Source organism: Carassius auratus, chromosome 22, assembly GCF_003368295.1.
Source record: "Carassius auratus strain Wakin chromosome 22, ASM336829v1, whole genome shotgun sequence".
In the NCBI taxonomy this organism is placed as follows: domain Eukaryota; kingdom Metazoa; phylum Chordata; class Actinopteri; order Cypriniformes; family Cyprinidae; genus Carassius; species Carassius auratus.
The window spans coordinates 12,702,248-12,717,346 of NC_039264.1; the positions used below are offsets into that span (position 1 = coordinate 12,702,248).

The 15,099-nt window shown below is 32.9% G+C and overlaps 1 protein-coding gene across 2 annotated transcripts in view; it reads left to right on the forward strand.

Annotated features, from left to right (window-relative positions):
* lcor (ligand dependent nuclear receptor corepressor) overlaps positions 1-15,099 on the forward strand; it is a 39,466-nt gene that overhangs the window by 11,137 nt on the left and 13,230 nt on the right. The window contains exons 2-6 of one of the 2 annotated variants that reach the window (XM_026197800.1): positions 7,043-7,108; positions 9,270-9,349; positions 9,845-9,971; positions 10,916-11,233; positions 12,132-12,228. In XM_026197800.1, coding sequence (XP_026053585.1) covers positions 7,043-7,108; positions 9,270-9,349; positions 9,845-9,971; positions 10,916-11,233; positions 12,132-12,228 — 688 coding nt within the window. Of the gene's footprint in view, positions 1-7,042; positions 7,109-9,269; positions 9,350-9,844; positions 9,972-10,912; positions 11,234-12,131; positions 12,229-15,099 lie in introns of both variants that reach the window. The other variant, XM_026197799.1, reaches the window with a different exon arrangement.

A 15,099-nucleotide genomic window follows, 5' to 3' on the forward strand; every position in this document is an offset into this window, starting at 1 on the left:
AAGTCATTTATTTTGTTAAAGGAAAATAACTGGAAAATATTAATGAATCCAAAAATGTTAAGTGTTTGTCACGTCCTGAGTCTGACCATAAAGAGTATTTAAAATCTTAGAAGCAGAAATATGCCTTTAAACTTGAAAGAAATAACGATAAAAAGTTTATCACGATAATTATTAATATTAATAGATATAAAAAAAAATGATCATGATAATTAATTTTGGACATATTGCCTAGCCCTCTGTTTGACCATTTTGAGATTCTTGCCTGATAAGTGTAATAGTTGGTCGATTCCAATGGATAGTTTGGACTTTTTTGCTGATTTTGAGTCGGGATGTTAGTGAGGGTTTCTGAGTGACTAATCGCTACAAAGGCCTGAATAATTAGTCCAGTTACGGTTCACTTGACTGTGATCCAGTTCATTCTAGTTGTTGTCTTCAAAAACAGAGAGCTGTTTAACATCGAAATCTCAACATCTTATTTTTGTCACTTTAATTAACACTCTCAAAAATATGCAAATAAATGCAGTGTTTAAGTTTTTATTTATGTAACTGAGCCAAGATAGAGTACAGCATTGGGAATAATATTGTTTGCTCATTTGCACTTAAGCATTGTCTATTAGTATTATTAATTTTATTAACGTCAGTGTTATTAACCGTTATTTGACCATTTTGAGATTCTTGGGATCCAGTTAACTCTATTCCAATGGATAGTTTGGATATTTGGCTATTTCTGAGTTGGGATGTGCAAAATTTCGAAACCAGCTAGTTAGTTGGTCTTTAATTGACTATTTAATTGGAAGCTCAAAATAATTAATCCAGTTTCAGGTTCACTTGACCGTGATCAAATGTGTTCTTGTTGTTGTCTTCAAAAACAGAAAACTCAGCAAGCTAATTAAAGCACCAATTAAAGTATCAAATATATATTATATTTGTAGTTAAGAAAAGTTTAAATCAATTAGTCGAACTCACTGAATTGCATTAGATGTGTGTGCATCTAATTTGCAATAATTTAAACTGTATTATATGCATAAAATCATTATTACATTGGCCATCTGCCATCCAGATCTCTGAATATCTACATAAAAAAAAAACTCATCAGTCATTTTTCTAATCGTGATACACTGTGGATGAAAAATATAAAACCATTTTAGCAGTAATTCTTCTGTTTAACCTTCCACTCTTGATCTAATGCATCTGCAGTAGATCGGTATGACCACCATGTTATAAATACCTTCCTAACTTCATCAGATGCTACGCCACATCATTTGAGGAGCTTAATTAGTTATTCATCTCCAAAAAAAGACCTTTATGAAATGGGTGATGGGGGTCACTTTCTTGATTGGATCTCCCCCCCCCCCCCCCTTTATTCTACATGTGTCCTTTAGAAATCAAAAGCCAGACGAGCTTAGTTTTTTTTAAAGCAACTTTTCAATTGCACACCAAACATGTTATATATATAGTCCATGAAATGACTGACAGGCGGCAGGAGACAAAGGGATGGAGAGAAGGCTAATTAAGAGAAGTATAGCGATCTCGCCCAGTGTCACTAAGCAACGTGCAAACCTTCTTTTAACGCCCCGAGGTTAGGAAGCACACGTCTGAGAAAAGCCAGTCTGCTGCTACAAGCTCTCTTTTTTCTGTTCTCTCTTTAATAATAAAATATGTGCACCTTGCGACCTCATAATTAGCTTTTTCTGCAGTCCTTCAAATTAATTAGTTTGATGTCTATGTTTGAAATGCACGGATAGAGGGCATTAAATCATAAAGGCATTCAAAGTGGCAATAGCGTGTGCTTATTTATGCCACTAATCACACACAGGTGATGTGCCACTCTTTTATTTACACTTCTGCCATTGGTAGTTAGAAGCCTTGAATGAAGAAAATGCAACCGTCAAAAGGCTTTTACTTGGAGATGTGGAAAAGCTATGATGCTCATGCGGACACCGAAAGTTCGAATCCAGCTTGCAACATTCTGCATTTAAAAAAAATCTCTTCCCTTCACTTCTCAACGTTTAAAAGCCAAAAAGTTATGCTATTTGTGCTTAAAAAAAAGCCTATTTTTTACTTTCTCGTTGTAAGAAAGCCAAACATTAAAAAAAAAGATATTTGTATGTTTTAAATTGGTTGACACATTTTCTTCACTTTATTTCTACTACTATGTGTTTATTGAGTTATTTTGTTTTCCTTATTTTTTTCTTTAAGAAACGTTCAAAGCACTTGACACTTGAGCTACGCTTTTGTATGTGTGTTTACAGTTTATTTGGAACTGAAGTGAATTGAATCTGGCAGAACGTGTGAATTGAAGCGTAGGAATCCTATTAAGCACTTTCAGTAGAAGTTCACAGAATAGAGAACTTCAGTCTATAGATATCACATTGTCACCAACAGCAGTCACAGGCGACGTCCACTCTATTCATTCAGCATTCGTTTGTAGAGTATGTGTAAGCCGTCCCTTGCAGGGGACTGAGACAAGAGAAGAAATGCTTCCTAGAGAGCATTCATCTACTCTCTACTTTCTCAAGGGTGAATCTTTCCGGCTGCAGTAAAAGCAGTCAAATCTTAAAGGCAATCTCTGTAACCTCAACATCTTCTCTACTCCACTAACAATACGAGCATCTTAGACACTGCATAAAACATAGAAGCATTTGAATACATTGCGACAAAGTGGCACTGCATCTAGAGTTGAAGATAATGATCTGTGAATTTAAATTATGTTAGGAAAAATGTGATAATGGATGTCAAATTACTTTTAAAATTGATTTTAAGTGTACATTTAGAAAACATTTGATTGAATAATGAATCTTTTATTATTTGTTATAGCCCCAAACCAATTATAGCTCATGCAATACTTGCTTAAAAGAAATAGTTATAATCTATTTTAAAATATTATTTAAACTTCTGTTATTTATACTTACATTAGAGACAGCATTAATTTAAATTCCTTACGGTCACATCAGATTTGGTCTAGCGACATTTTCTTGAGCTTGTTTGAAAAAATCCCAACAGTAAATAAATATTTTAGGGTTTTTGTATCAAAGACATGAATAATATCTAAAATCTTCAAGTTATTTGAGCTTTTTGGGAAGGGTTTTATTATTTGTTTACTTATATAGTACTTCAGGCATGTACTACTTTGACGTCTTTGGCATTTTCAGCGTGCATTTCACTTTACATTATTTAGATATGCATTTTGTTAAATGTATTGAAAGGCATATTTAACATTATTAAACTCTGTATTATTCTAGCCATATTTCTTGCTGAGCTAATATTGGAGGCGGTGCATTAAAATCTAATTTCAAATGTTTTTATTTCAAAGGAATAATAAAATATTTCAAGCCTGAGCTTAACAATTGAATTCCTAATCATTTCAGTGGCACTTCAGTTGGATAATTAAATAATTGGATAATTAATTAGACGTTCTGCTTTTGGCACATGGTGCACTGAATAAATCATTGGCCCCAACAGGACTGATGAACTGCACAGCATGACTCCTGCATGCCACCACACTGAATTTCAGCCGTCAGCTTCCTGACAGAGAATTATCAGAAAAAATGTTGTTGTTTTTTTTTCTTCTTCTGTATTTAAAGAATAGCCATCAGGGTCACAATGGCAGATTCTTCACAGATTAGGATTGCTTTCTCAGAGTCTTTTTTGTGGGTTAACTCCTTAACCAAACAAAGAGAAATGACCCAGTTTCTTTCGCCCCTCTACAATTTGAATATGCTCGGTGTGAAATTGGATAAATGCAGTTGAAATGTGGAGAAACTACTCTTTAAATACAACAATGGACTGAAGAATGAGGGTAAGGGTGGGTGAAGGGTTGGTAACATTTTTTGGAGTGTCTTTTGAACTGCTTCGGGCTGGATAAAGGGCGATCTACTCTTACCATCAGAAATGTTGCTATAGAAACTGTGTTGTGTGCGTGTGTGTGTGTGTGTATTGAAGTAGGTGTGTTTTAGTAAATTATATTTATTATATTGGACAAGTTGTTCATTGGTTTGTTCTTGAAAACTCTCAAAGGTTCCCTTTGGCAAGGCAATTTAGTAGCATCCGTCTAATGGATTGGCTCTACCATATTAAGATGGTTGTATTTGACACAGATTTCCCCTCCAGAACAGCCCCAACCCCCTTTCAGCCTCCCATGTAAGAAGGATTGGGGGCAGGGTGTTGGCTTAATTTAGGGTTAAGATAAACCATGGGGAAGAAAGCATGCACCATCTCCAATATGCTCATTTTAATGATTTAATGAAGGCATTTTACTCCCCAGAGGGAGAAAGCTCTTTTTTTCTAGTCTTTATGTAAAATGATATTGATCTCTTGGGTGGTGCTTAGTTCCTTAAAATGTTACAGAAGAAGTCCGAAAGACACTGAGAACAGTTTAAGCCTTTAGGAAAGTAAAAATTAGCAACCAATTTGATTTAAAATAAAACAACATAAAAAAAGTGTATAACACTACAGCAACATGCATTAATCAAAAAATATTCGAAAAACATTGTTATAATAATTCTGAAGCAGTTAATATCCAAATTCATTTTAAAGGGGCCTAATGTCAAGTGGTGTGCCTCAGGGTTCGGTACTAAGTCCAATGTGTGAAAATCTCTAAATTGACATGCCGTCTATAAAAAAATGCTAATGCCAAATATCATTATTTGCTTAGAGACATCACATCCAGTTTGTGGCATTCTCATTCTCATTTTCTTTCTTTTTTCTTATATATGAACAAGACAAGAACATAACATGGTGTTACCATTTAAAAAAACTTAATGTATTTCATGGAAATAGAAACATAAGCAAAGCACTCCAAGTTAATTGTGTTTAGGCTAATTTCTGCATTAGAAGTAAAAGTATGATTATGTTTTTACAGTAGCCGAACCTTCTAAAGAATCTGTCCTTAATATAGATTAAACATATTCAGTTTGTTAGGTTAGATTTAATTACATTTTATATGGAGCAGTTAGCTTGTGTGGGAAGCTTGCTTGGAAATAGTGTCCTTCAACCATCTGCACTACTCAGACTCTGTACGATATATCGATCTTATTTGCTGGTTAGATACATGGGTGCTTGTTGCCCAGTGAAAGTAAATTATTCATACATCCACTACACTATGTATAGACTATTAATGGTCACTAGGAAGTTAAAAACAAGCTGCTGATGTGACCCTCCCTGGTGTTGAATTTATGGTCTTGTTTCTGCACGTTCATGCACCCCACCATGGGATCTTTTATTACCATGATTCTTGGTTCTGTTGAATGTGTATGTATTCACTGCATTTTTTATTTGGTCTTGGTGATTTGGAGTTTTGTAGTGAATGAATGTTAGTTTTGTTTGTGTTGAATAAGACACTCTTTTGTAGCAATATCCCACACAGTTCTCCTCCAACAAGCCTCTTGCACTAGTGCTTTTCGTATTGAATATTACACCACGACTTATGAAGCCATGTTACAGATGATAATTAACAGAATAATTAATAACCCGCAACCCAAAGTTTCTACTTGGAAATGCTTATATTTTAGGGTCTATTTTATGTGGCATTTTAAAAGTTTTTTTGCCTCAATTATTGTTATTTGTTTATTTACATTTTAAAGTTTATTTAAAATGATTAAATGAATTTTTATGTATAATTACCAAAAAAAATTTCCCATCTTAAACATCCCATGAAATCACATTTGGAAGTTTGTAGTCATTGTGTGTTAGCTTTGAGTCAGAAATCCTGAAGGTAAAAAAAAAAAAAACCTTTTTGCAGATTTAGCATAATATAACATTTACAATCTTTCTTTATCTTCAATAAACATTTTGCATTGTTCATTAGTTTGCCCAATAAAAATAAAATATATGTTAAATAAAAATACCAAATAGAAATTTGGTAACATTTTACACATTTTTGTAAAATTAAAATGAATCAATATAAAATATAATGTTAATATGAACAAGCACTGAATTTCACAATGACACAAGCATTTAATACAAAACTCAGTATCACTTATAAATTCAAATGAGTTTAATGAGGGTTTTATGGATTTTTAGAAGAGTATGATTTCCTTTTCTTTCTTTTTTTTTATTGTCTAACATATATCTTTTTTCATTCTATGTACAGTACTCAGTCATTGTGTACCCAGATGCAATTATCCACTAGAGCTTGAAAATCGCTGCAGTTTTAGCAGTAATGCAGTGCATTTAATGAACTGGAATGTTGGAACATTTTGAAGTGCTCATTTTTGTTTTCAAAGCCTCCTTTGTAGCCAGCAATAATTTGGAATGCATGCTTTATAAGCAAACTGCAGCGGGAACAGCTGATATGAATAGTGAATCGCACTAACCAAGCCTGGCGGTTTATGATTCTGTCAGAAAGACAGCCATCTCCTGAAGGATCAAAACTTGTGATCATGTTCTTCTTAATCATTGCGACAGCATAACTAAGGACAATATTGAACAAGCTGTAAGGATTTGGCTGAAACTACCTGAGAAAACTATGATCCATTCAAATTTAAGTATGTGGTTTAGACAACAGATAGCACAAAATTTGTATTTTTACATATATTATTTTTTATTGTGATGACTGCTATTATAAATCTATGTGGATTACTTAGCCTTTTTGTCTCTTCTTATTTAATTAGGAGATTGCAATGTGTTTTGCATTAGCTAAAGCAAGGTAAAGCTCTCAAAAAGATTGTCATTAATTTGTTCCCTTTTTAAAGCACCAGAATTACAGAAATCGACAAATTGACATTAAGATGACTAAATTGCATTTGATTCCTTTGCAAGATTTCCTTTAATCACTACTATAAAATGCTTACACAGAATAATACTTTTTTTTTGTTTCCCATTTTAGTAGATTCTTTTGGGAGTATTCATGCAACTATGCAGTTGAGCCAGTATTTACAGTTAATTAAATTGAGTGGCAGTATTAAATCAGCAAAGCATTGATTTAGTTCATAAAATTGAAAGCAGTTTGTGCACGTGTGGGGGTGGACGTGGGTGGACGTGTGATTTGTACTTATAGACCTTGCTCAGAGCTAATGAGAATATACCTTTGTCTGCTTCACAGGGTTCGAAAGCATTTTGGAGGGGCTGTTTGGACCAGGACTCGTAAAAGATCTTACCCTCTTTCAAGGTCAGTGTTACACTGCATACGATGGATGTGAAGATTAAATTGATGGTTACGTTTGGATTAGAATAATTTTTTGGCAGTTAACTTTTAAATATAGTCTAAATATATTTGATGTATATAATTTTTTTACATTTCTTGTTTAGATGTTTTGGTTTATGACCATATATTTTTAATATTGAAAATCCATGAAAAACATGATTTACTACATATATTTAAAACTATATTTTAAATTATAGTAGTTTTCAAAATTTCCATTAAACATGTAATTTTGTCAAAATATGAAAAATAAAAAACAAAAACAATGTTATTGTGTTTAAGGAATGTACAATGCTAGCTTTAAAAGTAGCCTTAGAGAGAAAAAAGTAGCCGGCTTTTATTGCAGATATTATTTTTCATGCTTTTTAACTACATTGTTCTGTTGCATATCCTTACAACAGTCTAATATTAATTATAAATGTTAACTTAAATATAACTTAAAAACTTAAATATAGTTTAGAAAATATATATTTTCAAATCTATCGCGTCATTATATTTGTGCAGTTTTTTTGTACTTAAGAAATGTTTTGTAACTTATATGTACACACCCATCTGTACTGTAAAGCTGAGCCAGAGCCCAGATTTTAGTTTATAGTTTTATACCTAAGCCACTAAATAGACAAATCTTCTGTATTGCACCTTTAAATTAATTAGAGTATGAAAGGTTTTTTAGATGAAAAACACCAGGTTTCTGTTTTTGTTCTGGAGTACTGCAGGGCTCTGTTCTAAGCCCTTAAGTCATTTTGTAAATTCATTCATAAAATATAATCAATCTAATTGCGCATTAGTAGTTCAATCAGAAAATGTTTAAATTGTCTTTTTCTGAAGGTATATACAATTAACTGCTCACTCAGAAGAAACATTCATGAGCTTTAACTATCAAAATCACATAAATCAAACTAAATATAAACATAGCTTTGCTCTTTGTGCATCTTTTGATTGGCAAATTAAAACTTCACACAGTGAACATTTTTTTTGTTGGAGAAAAAGGTCATGTTTTTCCTAAGTTTTGACATGTTGGTAATTGTTTATTGTTAGAGAAATACTTATTTTTTTGCAAAAACATTAACCTAAAATTCACACAACAACAAATTGAATGGCTTTTCAGGTGGAAGTGTTAATGAACTTTAAAAGTTGCTCAAGTTAGGTTAGTTGTAGGTATTAATTTTCTTTCAAATTAAGCGATCATCTAATTGCTTGTACTGTAACATGTCGCATTTCTTTTCATAGTCAGTATTTTGTCTTTTTTAAAATTGCCTTTTCTGTATTTTAATTTATTCATTGTGAAAATAACAAATTGATGCATATAAGACATCTTAACATGGAGCAGTCAAGAACGGAAGATTGCCTCCTCTTGGGTTATTTCGCAGTCAATCGGTCAACAGACAGCAACTCCTAAAAATAAACAAAATGTCCTTGTCATGTGATTGTTTGCTAGCGGCTATGATCAGACACAGTGTTGGCAATATAGTCTGTCAAAGATCATAACAAAGACAAACATTTAAAGGGGTCATATATGGGGTCAAGGTTTATCTCTTTAAATTTCCCCCAAGGCCAACTTATGGTAGTCAAGGTCTCTTAACACCAAAAAACCTTTGTAATTTAATTTCTTGTGCTCAAGAAGATCAAGCACATGACTCCTGTCGGTGTCACCAATACATTTGACTAGGTCTTTCTTTAAGGGCTTTTCCAGCACATTTTAAAATGTGGGTTATTTTAATTAATATTTTAAAATCAGTTGATAGTCCTAGTAAAAATATGTGGTTAAATATTACCATTTTAGCATGCGGTTGACGCAATTTTGAAGCAGTTTCAATGGGTGTTTGATCAGAATGTAAAATTAAATCAAAACTCAAATCAAATGTAACAAAAAGAGCCAGTTTCACGCTTCTGACATTTGCATGAAAGCAACTAGCGGAAGATGTATTTCTGAAGCTTTCTCAAAAAGAGGAAAGCTTCTTTCTATATATTTCTATTGTTTTGTAATACTTTAATATAAAAAAAAAAAAGTATGTGACCCAAAATATTATTTGGGATGCTACTGAAAATGCATTATTGTTAATAATTGGCCAACGTGTTGCAAAGTGTATTTAGTGTTAGCACTAATACGATTTATTTTCTCTTGTAGATTGTGAGCCGGAGGGTGTGTCAGATTGGTCGTTTAATGAGAATTGTCTCTTTTGCTGCTTGAGACGTGAAAAAGTGAAGGTAATTAACCTGACTCTTATTTGCCTATCTATATGTTTCCACAAACAATGCATTAGCAATTCCACATATCACACTGAGTCATTGAACGTTTTCAACCACGCAGTACTTTAAAGATCTGTGTAGTATCATGGTCATTGGGGTTGGAAGAAAAAAATAGATGTTCATTAATGCTTTCAGTGTTTATCAGTCAAATGACAGGTAATTATTTTTATAACTTAAGTTTTAGTGAAGCTCTGACTTGACAACACATCTTCAGATGAGCTACGACACTGTCAGTCATTTGCCTTGGGGATTTTCTATACAACAAACCTTGTTATTCTTTCTTTGACACTCAACAGCTTTTGTATTCACAATAGTACAGGCTAATAATATTATAAGTGCATTGGTACTATATTGGACTTTGTAATAAAGTATGATTCTCAAATGTACTGTACATGAATTTTCAAATAGGTCTGATTTAGATTTTAGTCTCTTATTTAATTTTCTTCTCTCCAGGAAAATTTGGTTGGTTTGAACAGCCAAGTTGTATCAGAAGCGGACAGCTTCAAAGAGGAGCAGTCCAACATTAACAAACTTGAGAAGCAAGCAGAGGATTTCCTCAATGTTGTCTTCTATAGAAAGGGTAAGACCTGCATTATATTGTACTCTACATAAGCCAAAACCAAAGTCATTGATAAAGTGAAGATACTTTTTTAGCAGAAGAATCAGCATTTTTGTATCTTTCTTCCTTTTTTTGTTATAAACAAAGGCAATTAAAGTGGTGAATTAAATTGACATCCTTCTTAAAATAAAACTGAAATAGTTACGAAATTACAAATTCATTTTGACAATTACTAAAAGACCTTAGACCTTAAATCTATTTTTTAACACACAGATTATGCACAAAGCATATGCATAGCCTATGGATGTTCAAGTGTTTTTAGTCTTCTGTTTCTCTTCTTGGCCGTGCATATTAATGTTTTTGTACTCAAAACAAATTTAGGAAACAGCGTTTACTTTTTGGAAGTCTGCAGAACTTTACTGACCTGAAGGAAATGTTTTCAAAGGCTTTTCTGTCAATTACAGTAGCTTTGATTTGATAACAATGGCACGTTTCAATGGTTCAGTGATGCGCTGTTTATAAGATATAAAATTCATAAGAGAAAAATTGGCAAGAGGTGCGTTTAATCAAATATGAACTTATCGTAACATGTTCAGCTGCCTGGTCAATAACAATACTGCAAAATACATGAGATTTGTTCAAAAGTATGTAAAGCAGGATTATAATATATAGTTAACGAATACTAAAACCTCTAAAAGAAAAATTGTTACTTAAAATACAATTCAAGTGTGCCTTGAAAACGGAAATAAAAATGCATAAAAAATGGAAAACGAATAAATGACTAAAACTGAAATTAATTACGAATATTTAAAACGAATACAAATTGATCAAACGATAATAATATCTCAGTTATACTAAAATAGCAGTGGTGTAAAGTGTGGGCAGTAAATATCACTGAAGGATATCATTTTTATATTTCCCTCTGTCTTCAAAAATCACATAGTATATTTATGTTCCCCCAGCAGACCTCCCCAGATTTACAGACCCCCACATTCCTCTAGTGGCTCGTGAGATCATGCAGCGGATGATCCGACAGTTTGCGGCCGAATATACCTCAAAAACCAGCTCAACTCAGGACGTACCCCGACCCCAGACCCAGCCCAACGGCACCAAGGACCAAAGCCTGCCGAAAGCGCCCTCGCTGGAGCCGGACGCCCCCTCCCCTGGCACCGGCGCCGCTGCCTCCGCACAGAACCCCGTCCTCAGCAAGCTTCTCATGGCAGACCAGGACTCCCCGCTGGACCTCACCGTCAGGAAACCAGAGACCCAACCCACAGAACAAGGTCAGATACCGCTTTAATCCCATATTTGGGTCTAAAATAAACATCCTCAACACATTTCAGAAGCAATTTTATTTTCTGGAAAACTATATTGTTAAAAACAAATTATCATATAGGCAAATGAAAAACTGAAATATATTTTACCTACATTTACATTTATGCATTTGGCAGTCGCTTTAATCTAAAGTGATTTACAGTGCATTCAGATTATAATTTTCTTTTACCTATTTTACCTAGTTTCAGTTAGAAATTATCAAATAATGTTTTCTACTAACATTATTAACATGAAAAATATCAACAACAAAAAAATGTCTGTGTTCACAGAAATATCAATAAATAATAATAAACAGCAATTTACCTTCAAATATTTTTTGTTCTTAAAAAAAGCATGTACATTTTCAAGGGAAGCAAATTAATTGTTGAATAAGTGTTTCAAAAGATGCTGAAAAGAATCAAAAGATTGGACCTTTGATTTGCCCAAAACTGAGCTATTAAAAGTATGAATAGGAGCATGAATGAAACATAAATAGCAAGTTTATAGTGCTCCATAATGCTCACGCCACCCTGTTTCGTGTAAAATAAAAATATATATATATATAACTCTAAAGGACACTGTGTAATGTATTATTATCATTTTTGAATTATCCGACCTGTTTTTTAAATACTATATGTTTACATTTTTAATGCAATATTTCTTATTTTGTTTAATATTTTTATTTAGTAATAATCATCATCGTGATTATTGGTCGTATTGATTATATAAGCACACAAACCAGAACCTTGTAAAGAGAATGTAAAGAACTGCCAAGTGTTCAGTAGTTCTAAAATATCAAGAAAAGAAAGCTGGATCAATTTCGATTTCCCTTAGTTTGGTGTTAGAATATGATGTTTTTATTTACAGATGGAGTCCTTGACCTCTCAACTAAGAAGAACCACAGTCATGGTAGTGTCTCAATGAAAAGCTCTCATGGTTTTTCAATCATGCCCACAGTTAAGGGGTAAGATTTTTTTTTTTTTTTACTCAAGTCTTAAAATATTCCAGCTTTGCATTTAGGTCTGATTGTGCTCAAACACATAGTTTGTGTTCGCAAAGTCCTTGGAGCATTGTAACCTGCACAGGTGCAGTACACGTGCCTGTAACTGTGAATCGCTAAATGAGTCTTTAGTCCGGTCACTAGATGCTTATTTTGTGTTTCACTTTTGTTGACTGTAGCTCACAAAATGGGCCCTGGAGAAACAATTTTAGAAACAATTTTGAAGAATTTTACATTTACTGCGAAGGATTTTAACCTAAACTATATAATGCAAAGGTAACTGGTGTCCTTAAAATGATACTAACTCTTTTAGGGTAAAATAATTGTTAGTTGGATATATATATATATATATATATATATATATATATATATATATATATATAAGTATAAAGAAAGTAAAAAAAATTTTTAAAAAAACGATGTATTGAACTTTGTATAAATATGGTACAGAATGATGTGTACATGCAGTTTTTACAATAATAGGCATTATTGGAAGCATGGCCATGAACCAAATTTAATAATTTAGCTGATTTTTGAAGGAACAGACGAGCCAGAGTAATCTACATGAAATGTTATCAGAAAACAGTTTCAGAGAGAGTTTAGAGAGTTTAAGGACAACCCCTTGTGGGACCTCCAATTTCCAGCCTAGATAGTCAGTGTCCTTCTTTTCCGTAATAAGACACTTTAGGATAAGTGAACTGAGGTACATACAATCATCTCCTCAGTAGAGGTACATATATTTTATTTATACTTTTTTTTCTCTCTGAAAGATACAAAATGGTACTGTGAATGACCGACTATTAAACTTTATACAAATATGGTACAAAACTTTAAAAACAAAACAAATGGTAGGTGTTTAACCTTGTAAAATGTTAACACTAAGCCTAAAGTGGGTAAAATTAAATGTTGCATGAGAGGTTTTATTTTCTGTTCATTTTATATTGGCTTTGCAGTGTCTGTAACCCTGTTCAAATTTGAAACATTTGTGAAAGTATAAATACCCTTAAAAACCTTATTTGTGTAATTTTATCTTCTAGCAATAAACATGAAACATATGTAAAATATATGTACAGTAATTTAAAAGACAAAATGGATTAAATGAAAAGGGCTAGAATTGGTAAATTAATCTGTGACTGAATATTTGGTCGTCATGTTTTTTTTGGGCGTGTTGACTACAATTTGTATAACCACAGATTTACTACAAATACCATGGTTAAACTATGGTTAATATAGCAAAACCATGGTTAATTTGTGGTCACCATGGTTTAACTATAGTAACCATGTTTTTTTGGTTTTATTTGTAGTAAAACCATGGTTAATTTTCGTAAGGGTTATTTCCTATGAATTGAAGAAAACTTGATTAAATTTTTTTTTGCAATATATTTGTTAATGGTTGAATGATTGAGCTTGATCAAATCAGTCAACGTCTTAAGGCCATTTCACACTGAGCGCAATGTGTAAAAGTGAGGCAGATCACAGATGAACGGTGCTTTTACATTGAGCGCGAAACCATTGATCACCTTCTGCTTACTCACACCTGCACGCTAGTTGGCGCAACCAGAAATGCGCTTTTTCCTCAGATATGTATCTCGTATATGGATTAAGAATTAAGATAAGTAAAGTTTGGTTCTACACCAGAAACACAAACTATCTATAATGTGTACAAGAGTACAGCCTGAAATATAAATTGAGGTACAGTTAGCATTAAGCTACACTTGAAAATGTATGTAATGTATTTGCTTAAAACTCATTTTAAACCATCGAGTACATGAAATAACTTAAATAGTTGACTTTTGATTCTTTAATAGGCAGACATGCACTCTTTGTATGTTTAATAATGCTACACTGCTTAAAATTTGTCATTAACAATTTATTGTTATAAAAATACCATGAGCTGCATACAAAAACATAAAGAAATTATATATCATCATAATCATGTCTATTTGCTTTGATATTTTGTGTGTAGAAAAATGGTTCACTCAAGTTTTTTTTTTTAATACAGAAGACCTAGAAGGTTAAAGGGGTCATGTTACGTTGTTAAAAAGAACATTATTTTGTGCATCTGGTGTAATGAAATGGGTTTATGCAGTTTATGTTTAAAAAAAACCACATTATTATCCACATACCTTACATTATTGTTTCTCCTCTATGCTCCGCATTTCTAAAACGTGTGGATTTTTACAAAGCTCATTGTTCTAAACATGGATCCATGTCTGCATTTATGATCGGAGAAATGACAAACAACAAGCATTACTCTACACTGCTCAAAATTGCGTTTGAATTGTCTTCTTTCTTTGCCTGAATATTTGGGCGGCATTATGCAAATCTTCCATCATTAGATCGTTAGAATGAGCCTTTTAGGAAGACTTTGTTGACTCTTAACGTTTATAAAGAATATCTGTTTGGATTTGAGACTTTAGTCTTTGCAACTTTACAGTTGCACCTAGAGCTTTATGCACCAAGATCTTGTAACACTCCAAAGAGAAAGGAATATGACCCCTTTAACTCGCTCTCACTCTGAAAGTCCTCTACTTCTGTGTTTTTATGCTCGTGCGCAATACAATCTTCCGAGATTTTAGCACCACCGCATAGACCTTTTGGGTAACAGTGGTTGCTTTGGTCATGTGTTGTAATGCTCAAATGTTATTGTACGGCCCGTGTTTTCGTGTTGCAAAACTGAAATAAATTTGTTGGACTGGTAAAAAAAAAAAAGGATTTGCATTTTTGGTGCATGAATGTTCAAGGTCTATTTGGAAGCATCCATTGGTATCTGTTGTTTTATTTCAGTCCGTCATCAAGTCCAATATTCATTTTACTTTCTTGCGCTCAGTGTGA